The sequence below is a fragment of the Camellia sinensis genome, chromosome 12, assembly GCF_055761805.1.
Source record: "Camellia sinensis isolate YWXY chromosome 12, ASM5576180v1, whole genome shotgun sequence".
Taxonomy (NCBI): Eukaryota; Viridiplantae; Streptophyta; class Magnoliopsida; order Ericales; family Theaceae; genus Camellia; species Camellia sinensis.
Genome location: NC_138972.1, coordinates 117,994,964 through 118,010,324, shown reverse-complemented (window position 1 = coordinate 118,010,324; position 15,361 = coordinate 117,994,964). Strand labels below are relative to the sequence as shown.

The following is a 15,361-nucleotide window of genomic DNA, read 5'->3' as shown; positions in this document are numbered from 1 at the left end:
AACCACTTCATAAATAGGAGTAAAACTACTCCAAGCCCTACTTTAGAAAATAGTCATCAAAAGCAATATATCCATCCATCTAGACTCTACTTTAGTAAAATTCTTTTGTACTAAGTGATTTTTTTATTTTGTACAAAAGCGAGTGAAAATCAGTTCTAAAAATACTAAAGAATTTCCTGAAGAAGATGTTGGTGTTGTTGGCTGTAGGGAGGTTATATTTAAAATTTGAAAATATTGGTTGACGCCTTGCCCGATTGGTTTATTTACTACACCTCCAGTTCTAATGACGCCAATTTTTATTTCAATTGCTTGCCTCCGATATCAACCTTTTTTTTTTTTTTTTTGATAAATACTTGCCTCCGATATCAACAAACAGAGGATGCCACAATCTGATACACAAACTACACTAGTAAGCATTAAACACAACACTTTCTATATACATCATTGAAGGAAAGGGGTTCTGTACACATTCTTTAAGGGAAACAAAACAAAAAAAAAAAAGTTCTTTTTTGTACGCCAAACCAATGTTTTGTGAATGGGTTAACAGCCTTTGCGGTATACCTGTCAAACATTTAAGTATTCTCATTATAGGGAAAGGAGAAAATTTTATTTGGTGCTCGTGAGCATTGTCCCAATGTTTCCAAAAGCCACCTGATCATGCAGACTCCCTGCATTTAGGGGAGGACCCCATGTCATTGTGCGGCTCTTAGAGGCGTTGGGGCCATGTCCCAGGACTACCAAATAACTTCTCGGAAAGTATGCATGTACTAGTTAAGGAGATTCCTCGACAGGTACATTTGAGTAAGTACAAGTGTAACTCTTCACCTTCACTTCATTTGGTCCAGGAAATTTTCCGAGTCTCGAGCAAACTTTGCCTGCATCAAGAAGAAACAATAAATGCACATGAGAGAGAGAGAGAGAGAGAGAGAGGGAGGGAGGGTGGTGCAAATGCATCACACCAGTGAGGTTCAATCCCAACTTGTATTTGGATTCCACCTCATGCTGTTCATTCATTATTCAAGCAAATTATAACAAAAAAGCATTTAAGATGCAATCAATTGACATGTTGTGTTTAGAAGTTAGCAAGTGATAACAGCAAACCAAAGTCTATGCATCAAATTGAATATATAAAGAAAGGATCCAATTCCCTTCCTGATTTTCATACAAGAGAGTTTTTGCAGGGATGAATGCCCTAAGAGGGTGTAGGGGTACTACTTCTCAAAGAGGACGAAGCCATAATAAAAAGCTCCCACTATCAGAATTTCCCAATATTGGGATCTTTCTTTAAAAGAGAGTGTCAGTCTTATGCCCTCACTCTCAATCTTAAGATCAATGAAAGGCGATCTTTACAGAGGATCCACAGAAACTTGATATGTTTTAAGAACATATAATTGAATCAAAAATAGTTTTCGAACAAGATGATCTTTAAGTAGTTTAATGTCCCTAATTATTGTGCCTAAAAATATTAGAGACTAAACATAATTATCCTATTAAAAATCCCTTCAAAACCAAGTGCAATAGAAGGAAGTCAAACAAAGCTGAAGAATAAAAAAAAGAATACCTCTCTGTTTCAATAGTCCTCTTTGCAAGCATAAGCGTAAAGAAGACTGGAACCATTGCAGCACACAAATGCTTAAGAGTGTGCCAACTGACAATATGATGTGTGCATTTATAAATTGGTTTATCTGCAGCTTCTTCAACCTTAGCTAAAAGATAAAATCCTGCATGTTATGCAATTAAATGTTACTCAGAATGGCACAAATAACTAACAGATTTAGTAAACAACAGAAGAGCCCACATGATGAAATATACAAACCTGCAGCCCAAAGCCAGAATGTGGAATGTGTGTACATTGGAGGCAGCAAGATAGCCATTATCGGAATTACAATGCAAGGAACAAACTGAACCAGTGCATATGGGTGGAGGTCATCAAAAAGCCTACAGGTTACAATGCACAAGTCCATATACAATAAATGTTTACTTGGAATTGCAGGGTCATGCTCATGCAAATATCTAGGCAAAATTAACTTTAGATGTGAATCATTTGAACCTTGGGAGAAGTTCAAACACCAAAACATTTGTATTTATTGAAGACTCAAAAGGCATTACAACAAAATGTTATATAATCCAAAGGCACTGTCGCATTCTGGTATTTTGTCCCATACACAAGTATGAACTTCATCACCTAAAATAGAAAAACAAAATCCTTTATAATTGAGGAAAGGTACACATGCTTACCTCCAATACAACATGCTTATAACACCTGCCAAGAGTAGGGGAAGAATGGACACCGTTCCCTTTTGCTCATCTATTCTTTCAATTATAAAGATTGCCACGATTGATGTGAATGCAATAGTCATCTATATAATTATTGATCAAATGTCAAAACAGAAAAATATTGAGGACATCTTAAAAGAGGCTTAGGCAAGACGAAGCTCACCGGCAAGCAATCCCACACAAGAGTAGCGTCATTTGGCTTGAGATGATAATATGAGGGTCCAATACGAACAGCAGCCACACCAATGAAAAAACACGTCCAACCCCAAACCTCACCTTGCAACCTAAACATATATTTAGATGTTATTGTAATCGGTAAGTATAATTTATAAAGGATCTTCTCACTCTTCCAGTTTAATAAGGATCATGTAGAACATAATACCTCAGTCTAAAATAGTTCCCATGAAAGCAAAGTATAACCCCTACAATACCAATTACAAGGAATGGGAAATTTGAAACCACATTCAGTGTATTTGGAATACCTGACCAGTTAAACAAACATGTCAGCTATAACAAAACACATTTGAGGGAGGAGCATCAAATATTGTTCAAAAGCTGAAAGAACATAATACCTCAGTCTAAAAATTGAAGGAACATTATTTCATACCTTGAATTCAACCCTCGAGGGCCACCACAGTAATTGCATTTAGGAATCTTGGATGGCTGGCCACTGGACATGGGCGATAAGGGTTTAGCTGTTATATTTAAAGATCAGATCAATAATATTATGGAAGAAAACGTCCAAATAGGAATATCGAATTTGTGAAATGGAAATAATTTCTCAAACTCGAATATTTATTGGAACTCGTTTCAGTCCCTCCCAATCCCAACTCTCTCTCTCTCTCTCTCGATTGGAACTCGTTTCAGTCCCTCCCAACTCTCTCTCTCTCTCTCTCTCTCAAACGACAATGTATTGGAAATCGTTGCTTTTGGTTTTTTTTGCCCTCCTGTCCCTCGTCACTGACCTCCCTACGTGGGTGTTGTTGTTGGGGGGGTCGTCTGGCATTTCTGCTCTCGAAGTCAGAAGCCCACCCCAACTCTCTCTCTCTCTCTCTCAAACGACAATGTATTGGAAATGGTCCTTTTTGGTTTTTTTGCTCCTCCTGTCCCTCATCACTGACCTGTCTATGTGGGTCTTCTTGTTGGGGGGTTCCTCCATAATTTCTGCTGTCGAAGTCACAGCAATAGTGCTGTTTTCAAACGTCGAGTCTGATTCTTCATTCTTCTCAACTGAGTCTGCTTTGGAATCTTCTTCTGGGTCCTCGCCGACCGGTATGAGGTCATCGATCACGTTCCAATCGATCACGCTCACTGAGAAGGGAAAGAATAGCAATAGCCGATCGCGAACGGCGTCGGAAGGGTTCCGCCGTCGGCTACACTGCGAGAAGGAAAAGAATCGCAAATGCAAAAGCGAACCAAACAAAAACTGGCGAACGGCGTCGGATTGCGCGTTCCGCCGTGCTTGTTTTTCTTCATAAATTTTGTCTTTTCGAGTTTTTTTTTTTTTGTTTTTTTTAGATGGTAATTTTATTTGTTATTATTGTTCTGTGAGTTGTAATTTAAGACCGTGCTTGTTTTTCTTTATAAATTTTGTCATTTCTAAATTGTTTAATCCATCATTATTTTACTTGTCTCGCGTTGCCCATGCTGATTATATGTTTGTTGGGGTTTGTTTGGTTTTATTTTTGATTTATTTTCATCTTTAAGTTATTTTCGTTTTAATTTTTTTTATAAAAAATCAGCCTTTTAAAGACATCAACAAATTAAATAATTATTAAAAAAAACAATATAAATAAAAATAATGAATTTTTTTTTTGCTTATTTTGACTTTTAAAATTTTCTTATATAACTTTTCAAAAATAAAAAAAAAAAAATTTTTGAATTCGTTTACTTGAGGTGAATAGAAAATTTTTTTTTTTTTGACATACTTCTAAATAAAAAATTACTAAAGATAATATGACTTTTTTTTATGTGATTCCAAACACTTTATAAAGGGGGAGGTGATTTTTTTTTTTTTTTACAATTTTTTTTAACTAAAATATGAGATAAAAAATAATATATTTAAAATATTTTTTTTATTTTTTACACAAAAAAAAAAAAATACAAGAGGTAGAGTAAATGGAAATATATATATTTTTTGTACGGGTTGAAATTGTTTTGACTTTTTGATTTTTTTTATTTTTTTTTTTTTTTTTGATAAATGAGGCCTAAGTGTGCGTTTGGAAATTTGATTTTTTTAGTGATATTTTAATTATCTAATTTTTTAATGAGATGAAAAGAATTAATTTACTTAAAATGTTTATCTAGTTTAATAAATAGTTTTGTGAAATAAAATGATTGATTGATACTATATAACATTTTATCTTTTTTGGATCGTATTACATTTTTAATTTTCTGCACATTGTTTTATAAAAAAATAAAAAAAATTACACTTATTTAGATCATCCTAAATAACTTGTAATCATATCTTTGCAAGTTTTCTACAAAAGGCAAGTTGATTTTTGAATTTATTTCCCACACAAAGCATGCAGGACATATTTTACTAAATGAAAATTACTGCAAATAAAAAATTCATAAGAATGGTGTGATAGAAATATTTTAAAAATTGTAAGTCCTTTTAATGAATCTTTTGATTTGAAATAAATAAAAGCACTTTCATCACCATATTTTGTACAATATTTTTGTATTTTTTTTTTATTTATAAGAAAAATTGTCTTTTTAAGAACAATAATTGTCGAAATTCCAAACTTCCAACCTATATATATAAGGAAAATGTTCTTTTTAAAAACAATGATTGTGAAAACTCCAAACTTCCAATCTATATATATAAGGAAAATGGTCTTTTTAAGAGCAATGATTGTAGAATTTCCAAACTTCCAAACTAATTTTGTTAATTTATTAATTTTTAAAGAAATAAAAAAAAAATCTATTGGTTAATTCCTTAAGTAAAAAATCCAAAAAAAAAAAGAAGATCTAATTGCAATTTTGAATTTTAAAATTCAAAACAATATGATAAGTCATACTTACTCTTTTCCAAAAACAATGTTAATCAAAACAATTCAAAAAAAATAAAAATAAAATAAAAACGCTAATTATCTATGATTTTGAATTTCAAACTTCAAAATAATACGGTAAGCCACTTTAATCTCACTCTCACCTTTTTTCGAAAATAATATAAATTTAGAATTTTAAAAACCTAATCAAATTAAAAATTCAATACAATTATCTCTTTAAAATACTCATTATTTGATCTTTTTTCCAACTCAGCCAATTCCTCCCCAAATGTAATGATGCAATGGTTATTTTCTCTCTTTGCCAATAGTCCAAACTTATTTCAAGTTTGTTTGTTTGTGATTTTTTTTTTTTTTGGTAAATTTATATTTTCGTGTGAGCATTTTTTTTTCTCTATATGACTTTTTTTTCCCAATGTATTTTTAGTTCCAACTAATTGAAAATAAATATATATCTGTTAACTATCTTTGTTTTGAGAGTTAATTTGAAGGTTTTTTTTGGGGGGGATGTTTGTATATTTTTTATATTGTTGTTATTATTTCTTTTGATATATATGAATTGATAATATAGTTATGAGTTTTTTTTTCATTATTTATTTATTTATAGAATAATGTGTTTTATATTGTTCCTTAAACAAAATTTTCAAATTTTTTATTTATAAAAAATTAAAAACATTTAATTGACTAAATGAATATCTCTGCAACAAAACAAAACTAACACTACAAGAAAACCTGGCTAATAACACAGAGGTTTTTGCGATGGGGTGATTACCGTCGCAAAAAATCCTTTTTTGCGACGGGAAATAGTTACCGTCTCCAAAAAAAGATTTTTTTGCGACGATATATATTTGCCGTCGCCAAAAGACGACTTTGCGACGGCGTGTATCTACCGTCGAGAAACATGGACTTTTGCAACGGTGAGTATTCCGTCGCTAAAGGTTGAAAAAAGAAATTTGCAGAAATATTGGCGACGCACGGTATATCGTCGCAAAAAACGTCTTATTAGTGACGGTTAAATTTTACTGTCGCAAAAGGGGGACCATTTGCGACGGCAGAAGACCATCGCAAAAAAACTCTGGTAAAACGACGTCGTTTCATATATTAATTACGCTCATTTGCGACGGTCAAAATATACAGTCGCAAATAAATAAAATTTGGTTCCCGCTGTTCTATCCCATTTCGCGGTCCAATTCCTAAATTCCTCATATCTCCAAAATCCCTAAAATCGAAATCCCTCAATTCCATCTCCTAAATTCCTAAATTCCATCTCCTGTGACCGACTGCGGTGACCGACGAGGGTGAGTGACGGCCTTCGACGGTGAGCGACTGTGAACGACGACCTACGACCGACTGTGAGCGACTGTGAAAGAGGCCATTTTTGAGGCTGTTCCTTCTCTCATAAAGCTTGAATCCTTGTTTTTTTTGACCTGTGCTTTTGATTGGTGGGATGTAGGATTTGGAGGGCGGCGGATCTGCCGCGGAGGACGGTGGTTTGGAGGCTTGCTTGGAATCTAAACCATTGGTGAATGACGAAGTTCATGAACGATCTTTACCCAGCTCCTTTTTATTCAATAATTTGTGGTAGCTGCCTAATTTTAGCAAGATTATGATTTTAAAATTAAAATCTTCATTTACTTTGCGGAATGATGAAACTCTCTCTACTTGTGCACAACTATCCCAGGTGTTCTGATTTAAATCTTGCAGATCACTGTTGATTCTGTGCGTGATCCAAATGTGGGTGTAGTTTTTGAACCCAAATCATTAATACAAGCCCTCGGTGACTTGCTAAGTGGATACACAAGCACAAATGCTATACGGGTTTAGTGAATCTTTGACCAAACAAATGACAAGCAAGGTGTAGCGAACGAATATACATCTGATTGAAATATTGGCTTTAACAGGTCATCTTTTTCTGAGGTACAAGTTTTAACATCAATCTTCAATTGCACTGGTATAGATCTTATTCTGTTTTATACTAAAATTTGAATATATTATTTGATACTAAGGTAGATTTGTCTCCCTCCGTTTTGAGGATGAAACCAATTCATAACCTTTTTTTTTTTTGCCCGAACTACATTTTCTCGAGGAAGTATTGGAGGGGGTGATTTCTCTTGCATTGTTGTATGCTGTGAGAAATTTATTATAGGTATTTATTTGTTCGTTGAGATGTTTATACCTTCAAACCAGGTGTTGTTGCCATTCTTGAGGATGCAGAATGGGAAAAACATGATTTGTATAGGAAGTTCATAGTCATGTAAACCTTGTATGCTATGTATTTTGACTACACTGTTTATAAGCTTGTGCTTGGAAATTTCTCTTCTTTTAAAGTATTTTTAAAAATAGGTAAAATCTCAAGAATGATTTAGCTCCTTATGTATCTGGTTCTCTTTAACCCTTACTAGTTCTCACTTAGCCCAATTTTATAACTGTTCTTTGACTGCATGAGGTGCCAGAGGGCCTGCATTTTAGGGCAACTGGATATTTGTTTGATGACTGCACTTTCTTGAGCCTCCTCATTTTTGTCCGATACGTCTTCATAGCCTCTAATCCTTTGCAATAAGACTGGTGTCTTGTCTTCGAATATGTAAAGCCAAACCTCACAGCGAGTGGTGAAAATTGTGTCGTGATAGTCGTATTTGTGTCGTGTCATTTCAGATAATCAAACCTTCAACGTGTTTGTTTTTTTTTGTATTCTTGTCGTGTCATGTCATTTTTGAGGCTGTTCCTTCTCGCCAGAAGATAGAATTCACCTCACATTTCTATGATCAGTTTCTGTATTCCTAGAAATATAATCTAAAGAACATTATTATATAAATGGAGACATATATATATATATATATATACCTTTCCAATGGCTTCAAAGAGAGTGACATTGAAAGAAGCCGCAGTGAGAATAACCTGAGGAAAGCTAGTAGCTCCAGGGACTAATTCAGAGAACCTTGTCCCACCATGCCAGCCTGGTGCTACACCATGTAAACCCTCAGACCACCACTTGTACTCTAGAATTCCAAGCCTACTCACACTCCCTCCAATGTCCCCCAAGGACCCAATTTTCTCCTACAATGTCATCCTCTTCACCAAGTCCTCAACCCTCTTCTTCACCCCCAACGACCGATCACAGAATCTACTCTCTACTGTCTATGTATTCTATCACTATAATTGATTGTTATGCAAGTCCGTGAAAAAGATTTGATTTTGCATTTGGTGAGATTTTTGTTAAAAGTAAAAAAGATGTTTTATAGAGGATATCACAGCATCCGTGCATCTTGATACCGGAATAATCGATGGACGACTAAATTAGTTTGGTGAATTGATTATTATTATCGGTCCATATCTTCTTTTTAATATTTCCAAATTGAATTAATAACTAGTAGTTTGTTTTTAATTAAGTGGTATGCTTTTGGCCTTTAGTTTGCTTCCTCTGTTGTAAATGGTATCACATCATATATATATTTGAATAAAAATTATGCCAAGGAATAGGGGAGGCGTGCCATGTGTCCTATGCATTTTTTGCTCTGTTAGACACCTAGACAGAAATGGACAGAGTGTCGACATATATATAGTTTATAAAGTGCAGGGTTTTAGTTGAGAAAAATTAAAAATTAAAAGTTTAATTTGTGATTAGACAAAGCCATGGATTATTTGTGTAATTTCTCCATCAAATATTTATTTTGTGTTTTGTTTGGTTCTTGGATTTGTAAAAGGGAAGAAAAAGAACATGGAGAAGATACGAAAATTAAAATGAAGTGAGCGATCTAAACATATCTGAAGACGAAGTGCCAGTCATATTTGTTTCCATCATATTTGTTATGTATTAATCTTTGTCTGGCCAGTAAAGGTGCCATGAGAATGATGCACTTCTTTAGTAGTGTTTACGAGATTGCTAAATCCACAACCGTTATGGCTGCATCCAGATTCCACAGCCTCCTTTCTCATGTCGGGTCCACCTATGTGAGAGGGAACAATGTGGGTAAAGCCTAAAAGTTATGATTTTAGCAGTGGCATTGTTTTGTATTTTATCTGTTTGCATCTTGTCTTATCTTGATATTATGTCTTGTAATTATATTTTTACCCTTTCATCTCATTATGACTCTTACATTTGTTGTAATTATATTTTTTTCTAGGGCATATTTGTTTTGTATGTGAGATGTATATCTCCCAGTAAGTTTGCCTGAAGCAAATTAATAGTGGGAAACACATATAAGAGAAGTACAGATGATGGATAAGAGTTGGATTGATTTGCCAAATAGGATGTCGACGGAATACATTAATGGGATTGATCAATTCCTTGTGTTTGCCTACACCAATAGGATTGAAGGTTTGATGATTAGTTGTCCGTGTAGAAAATGTGAGAATCGATACCATCTTATGCGAGAGGGTGTACGGAAGCATCTGATTTTGAATGGTTTTTTTAAAAAGTACAAACATTGGATTAATCATGGGGAATCTTACGTATCTCTGCATGCTAATCGAGGGAATGAAACATTGGCTAATTTAGACATTGGCGACGATATGGTTGGAATGATACAAGGGGCTGTGGGAAATCCAGATGCTGGTACGAGTGTTGACAGTAATGAAGCACAGAGCACTGATCCCCATGCATCTGAACCCCAGCTCGGTCCAAATGCAGAGACTGCAAACTATTTCAAACTTCTTCAAGATGCACAAAGTGAATTGTATCCGGGTTGTCAGAAGTTCACATCTTTGTCATTCATTGTTCGGCTTCTACATTTGAAGGTGCTTAATCAGTGGACAGACAAGTCTGTTGACATGTTGCTTGAGTTATTGAATGAGGCGTTTCCGTTGGGTGTGAAACTCCCGGACTCATATTATAAAGCTCAAAAGGTCACAACAGATTTGGGCTTCACATATGAGACATGGGATGCATGTCCCAACAGTTGCATGTTGTTTCGAAACGAGGATGTCAATCTTGATAAATGTGTCATATGCAACAGTTCAAGATGGAAATCAAATGGTGATGGTGGTTCAAATGGTCCTCACAACGGTGGCAAACAAGTAGCTGCAAAACAAATGAGGTATTTTCCTTTAAAGCCAAGGTTGCAGAGGCTGTTTATGTCATCCAAGACGGCTAAGTTAATGAGATGGCATGCAGAGGAACGAACTAATGACGGTGTCTTTAGGCATCCTGCAGACTCCCTTGCATGGAAAGATTTTGATCGTCGGAATATTGACTTTAGTAATGATTGCCGAAGTGTAAGGCTTGGCTTAGCATCTGATGGTTTTAACCCATTCAGGACGATGAACATAGTTCATAGCACTTGGCCTGTTGTACTCATTCCATACAACTTGCCGCCATGGAAGTGCATGAAACAACCATTTCTAATTTTATCTGTGCTTATTGACGGCCTGAAAGGACCTGGTGACAAGATTGATGTGTATATGCAACCGTTGATTGAGGAGTTGAAAGAACTATGGAATGACGGTGTCTCCACATTTGATGCATCAACAAATCAAATGTTTCAAATGCATGCAGCTTTACTGTGGACAATTAGTGATTTTCCTGCATATGCAAACTTGTCAGGATGGAGTACTAAAGGCGAATATGCATGTCCTTGTTGCAATAGAGAAACTACATCGTGTTGGTTGAAGTATAGTAGGAAACAATCATACTTGGGTCATTGCAGATTTTTACCTAATGGCCATAAATTCCGAAAGGATAAAGTATCATTTGATGGTAGTCGGGAAGTCAGATTCAAACCAAAATTGTTGTCTGGAACTGAGATGCTGCTACAATTAGAATCTGAGGGTATTTTAACCCAATACAAGAGGGATGACCTTAAGGAGAGGCATAAGAGACAAGTAGAGAATGAGAAAGTTGGGCATCGCACCCATAGCTGGAAGAAAAAGAGTATCTTCTATGAACTGCCATATTGGGAGCACAATCTAATTAGACACAACCTTGATGTGATGCATATAGAGAAGAATGTTTGTGATAATGTGTTATGGACAATATTAGGGGTTGCAGGAAAATCGAATGATGGTGTTAATGCTCGGCGTGATTTACAAGAAATGAATATTAGAAAACCCCTATATTTGCAATTAAGAGGGTCGAATAAAGCTTATTTACCACCGGCACAATTCACGATGACCAAGGATGAGAAAGATTTGTTCTTGAAAGTATTGAAGGAAGTTAGAGTTCCCGACGGGTATTCATCCAATATATCGCGTCGTGTGCGCTTACATGATAGAAGTATTGGGGGTCTTAAGAGCCACGATAGTCATATTCTGATGCAACAACTAATTCCATTGGCCATTCGAAGATCGTTACCGAAGAATGTAATTGAACCTTTGATTGAATTGAGCAATTTCTTTAGACAATTGTGTTCCAAAGTCAATCGTGCGACAGATTTGCAATATATTCAAGATCGTATCGCCGTAACACTTTGTCATCTAGAGAAAATATTTCCTCCTACTTTTTTTGATATAATGGAGCACTTGCCTATACATCTAGTTGACGAAGCATTATTGGGTGGAGCGATTCAGTTTCGATGGATGTATCCAATTGAGAGGTATCTTCTTACTTTGAAGCAATATGTGCGTAATAGAGCTCGTCCAGAAGGTTCAATTGCTAAAGGATATCTTATGGAAGAATGCATGAATTTTTGTGCACAATATCTCAATGATGTGGAAACTAAATCTAATCGACCCACGAGGAACTACAGTGGTGATGATAATATGGGTCGTGCTGTTGGTGAAATCACAAGCTTTTATCTTGATAACGTTTCTTGGGTACAAACTCATCGGTATGTCTTATTCAATACAGCCGCGGTTCAACCATTCATAAAGTAAGTTATGTCACTCATTCAATATTTTATTATGTTTCATTGAATTTTGAACCAAATTTTGTTTTTTGATAAAATTTCAATTTACATAGCAAACACCTTGAAGAACTTAAGGTCAAAATGCCTCGTGTTGACGATCATCAGCTTCGGCGTGAACATTTTGAAACTTTTCACATTTGGTTCAAGGAACATGTATGTATTTAAATGTACAGATTCTAATTACCTAAGTCGAACTATATTTTAAAATTTTTAATTTTTATTATTTAAAATAGGTTCAAACGTTGCGAAGGACTAGTGATGTCACATTTTCTGAAGAGATTACTGTATTGGCAAATGGTCCTCATAACCTGGCAAGGAGGTTCAACGGGTATATAATGAATGGGTTTCGGTATCGAGTAAAGGCCATGGATGACCGTCGAGCCACACAAAATTGTGGTGTAGCTTTGAAATTGTTTAATTGTTTTGACTTTTTGATTTTTTTTTTTTTTTTTTTTTTGATAAATGAGGCCTAAGTGTGCGTTTGGAAATTTGATTTTTTTAGTGATATTTTAATTATCTAATTTTTTTATGAGATGAAAAGAATTAATTTACTTAAAATGTTTATCTAGTTTAATAAATAGTTTTGTGAAATAAAATGATTGATTGATACTATATAACATTTTATCTTTTTTGGATCGTATTACCTTTTTAATTTTCTGCACATTGTTTTATAAAAAAATAGAAAAAATTACACTTATTTAGATCATCCTAAATAACTTGTAATCATATCTTTGCAAGTTTTCTACAAAAGGCATGTTGATTTTTGAATTTATTTCCCACACAAAGCATGGAGAACATATTTTTCAAAATGAAAATTGCTGGAAATAAAAAATTCATAAGAATGGTGTGATAGAAATATTTTAAAAATTGTAAGTCCTTTTAATGAATCTTTTGATTTAAAATAAATAAAAGCACTTTCATCACCATATTTTGTACAATATTTTTGTATAATTTTTTTTTGTTTATAAGAAAAATAGTCTTTTTAAGAACAATGATTGTCGAAATTCCAAACTTCCAATCTATATATATAAGGAAAATGTTCTTTTTAAAAACAATGATTGTGAAAACTCCAAACTTCCAATCTATATATATAAGGAAAATGGTCTTTTTAAGAGCAATGATTGCAGAAGTTCCAAACTTCCAAGCTAATTTTGTTAATTTATTAATTTTTAAAGAAATAAAAAAAAAATCAATTGGTTAATTCCTTAAGTAAAAAATCCAAAAAAAAAAAAAAGATCTAATTGCAATTTTGAATTTTAAAATTCAAAACAATATGATAAGTCATACTTACTCTTTTCCAAAAACAATGTTAATCAAAACAATTCAAAAAAAATAAAAATAAAATAAAAACGCTAATTATCTATGATTTTGAATTTCAAACTTCAAAATAATAAGGTAAGCCACCTTAATCTCACTCTCACCTTTTTCCGAAAATAATATAAATTTAGAATTTTAAAAACCTAATCAAATTAAAAATTCAATACAATTATCTCTTTAAAATACTCATTATTTGATCTTTTTTCCAGCCCAGCCAATTTCTCCCCAAATGTAATGATGCAATGGTTATTTTCTCTCTTTGCCAATAGTCCAAACTTATTTCAAGTTTGTTTGTTTGTGATTTTTTTTTTTTTGGTAAATTTATATTTTCGTGTGAGTATTTTTTTTTCTCTATATGACTTTTTTTTCCCAATGTATTTTTAGTTCCAACTAATTGAAAATAAATATATATCTGTTAACTATCTTTGTTTTGAGAGTTAATTTGAAGGTTTTTTTTTTGTGGATGTTTGTGTATTTTTTATATTGTTGTTATTATTTCTTTTGATATATATGAATTGATAATATAGTTATGAGTTTTTTTTTATTATTTATTTATTTATAGAATAATGTGTTTTATATTATTCCTTATGATTTGACCATTTTAAAAATTTCTTAAACAAAATTTTCAAATTTTTTATTTATAAAAAATTAAAAACATTTAATTGACTAAATGAATATCTCTGCAACAAAACTAAACTAATCAACACTGGAGGAACACCTACAGTTCCGGAACTGGAAAACAAAAATCGTTTTAATTTTCTATCCTTGTGTTCAGTTGTTGCAGGAGAAGATAGGTCCTATCATAACTGTTTTCTTGAAGTAAACACTTCCTCTCAAATACTTTACTTGAAAAAAAAAATAAAAAATACATAATCACCATAGCAAGAAAGTAAATTATTTTTAGGATAAAGCTTGGGAGCTCGAATGAGCTCCCCCCGAATCCCCCGAAAATGGAAACAGAGGGAAACATAGGGAAAAGAGGGTGAAGGCGAGAGAGAGAGAGAGAGAGAGAGAGAGAGAGAGAAGGAGAGAAGCTCGGCCGATCGTCACAGCAGCTCACCGATCGTCGCAGTAGCTCGGCCTCCGCCGCGCCTTCGCCCCGCCTTCGTCCCTGGTTTATACCCCCTCCTGTCCACTTCTCCCTTCTCCCGTCCCTTCTTTTTCTTCTCCCTTCTCTTCTTCATCTTCTTCTTCTTCTTCCTTCTTCTTCTTCGTTTCTGATTCAACCCAAAAAAAAAAACAAATGGAAAAATGACGTCATTTTTTAAATTAGGGGGATTCGGGGGGGTTTATTTCAAGCTACGTAGCATTACTCTTATTTTTGTTATCTACACCGTACACCTCAGTTTCAGAGGGCAGGTAACATTTTCCAAATTTCACAAATAATCTGTTTGGGGCAGCTTCGTGGATGGATAGTATGATTTTGAACGTAATCTGTATATATATATACAGATTATACTTAGATATACTTAACTGGGGCTTCAAACTTTTAAGATTCAGGCTTGATTTTGCCATCTATTATTATGGTTCTTCTTGGTGCTGATGTTGGTTGCTTCCGATAAACATAACTGGTCGATTTAAGGTACTTTTCTTCATTTTTGTGGCGATTTATTGTTATACCATGGGTGGGAGTTACAGAGATCCTCCATTGTCTTCTATTTATTGTATATAGTTGTTCCTTGTCTTTTTATGATATATCAGTACAAATAGCCACTACATTTAATTTTCAATAATATGCACACAACAAGTAAATTTTTTATTCAGGCATTGCATTAAACAGTTAGAGGGCGAAAGATATAACAGGAAAAACAAATTCATGGGAAAGAACAAATGTATGAAAAGTACCAATCAACAACGACAAATCCAATTCAATATGACGACAAACCAAACTCAGACACGGAGAGCCAAGAGAAT

At 33.9% G+C, this 15,361-nt stretch overlaps 1 protein-coding gene across 2 annotated transcripts; it reads right to left on the bottom strand.

Annotated features, from left to right (window-relative positions):
• Positions 1–410: 410 nt before the first annotated feature.
• Positions 411–2,796, bottom strand: LOC114280115 (uncharacterized). Of its 2 annotated transcripts, XM_082899698.1 has the most exons (7): positions 2,660–2,796; positions 2,441–2,561; positions 2,239–2,360; positions 1,817–1,938; positions 1,562–1,721; positions 826–875; positions 411–561 (listed from the first exon to the last, which is right to left on the bottom strand). In XM_082899698.1, the coding sequence occupies exons 3-6, from the start codon at positions 2,358–2,360 to the stop codon at positions 833–835; spliced, it is 447 nt and encodes a 148-aa protein (XP_082755824.1). In that variant the 5' UTR covers positions 2,441–2,561; positions 2,660–2,796; the 3' UTR covers positions 411–561; positions 826–832. The 2 variants fall into 2 exon arrangements, with proteins under 2 accessions (XP_082755824.1, XP_082755823.1); XM_082899697.1 differs by having other exon boundaries at positions 411–875.
• Between the last annotated feature and the right edge of the window lie 12,565 nt (positions 2,797–15,361).

Bases quoted from the DNA above. Each gene is read 5' to 3' on its own strand.
- LOC114280115 (XM_082899697.1), bottom strand. From the start codon at position 2,360: ATGACTATTGCATTCACATCAATCGTGGCAATCTTTATAATTGAAAGA. The intron at 1,939-2,238 runs GTAAGCATGTGT...TGTAACCTGTAG, and splicing joins ATAAGCATGTTGTATTGGAG to GCTTTTTGATGACCTCCACC. The intron at 876-1,561 runs GTATTCTTTTTT...TTCTTGATGCAG, and splicing joins AGGACTATTGAAACAGAGAG to GCAAAGTTTGCTCGAGACTC.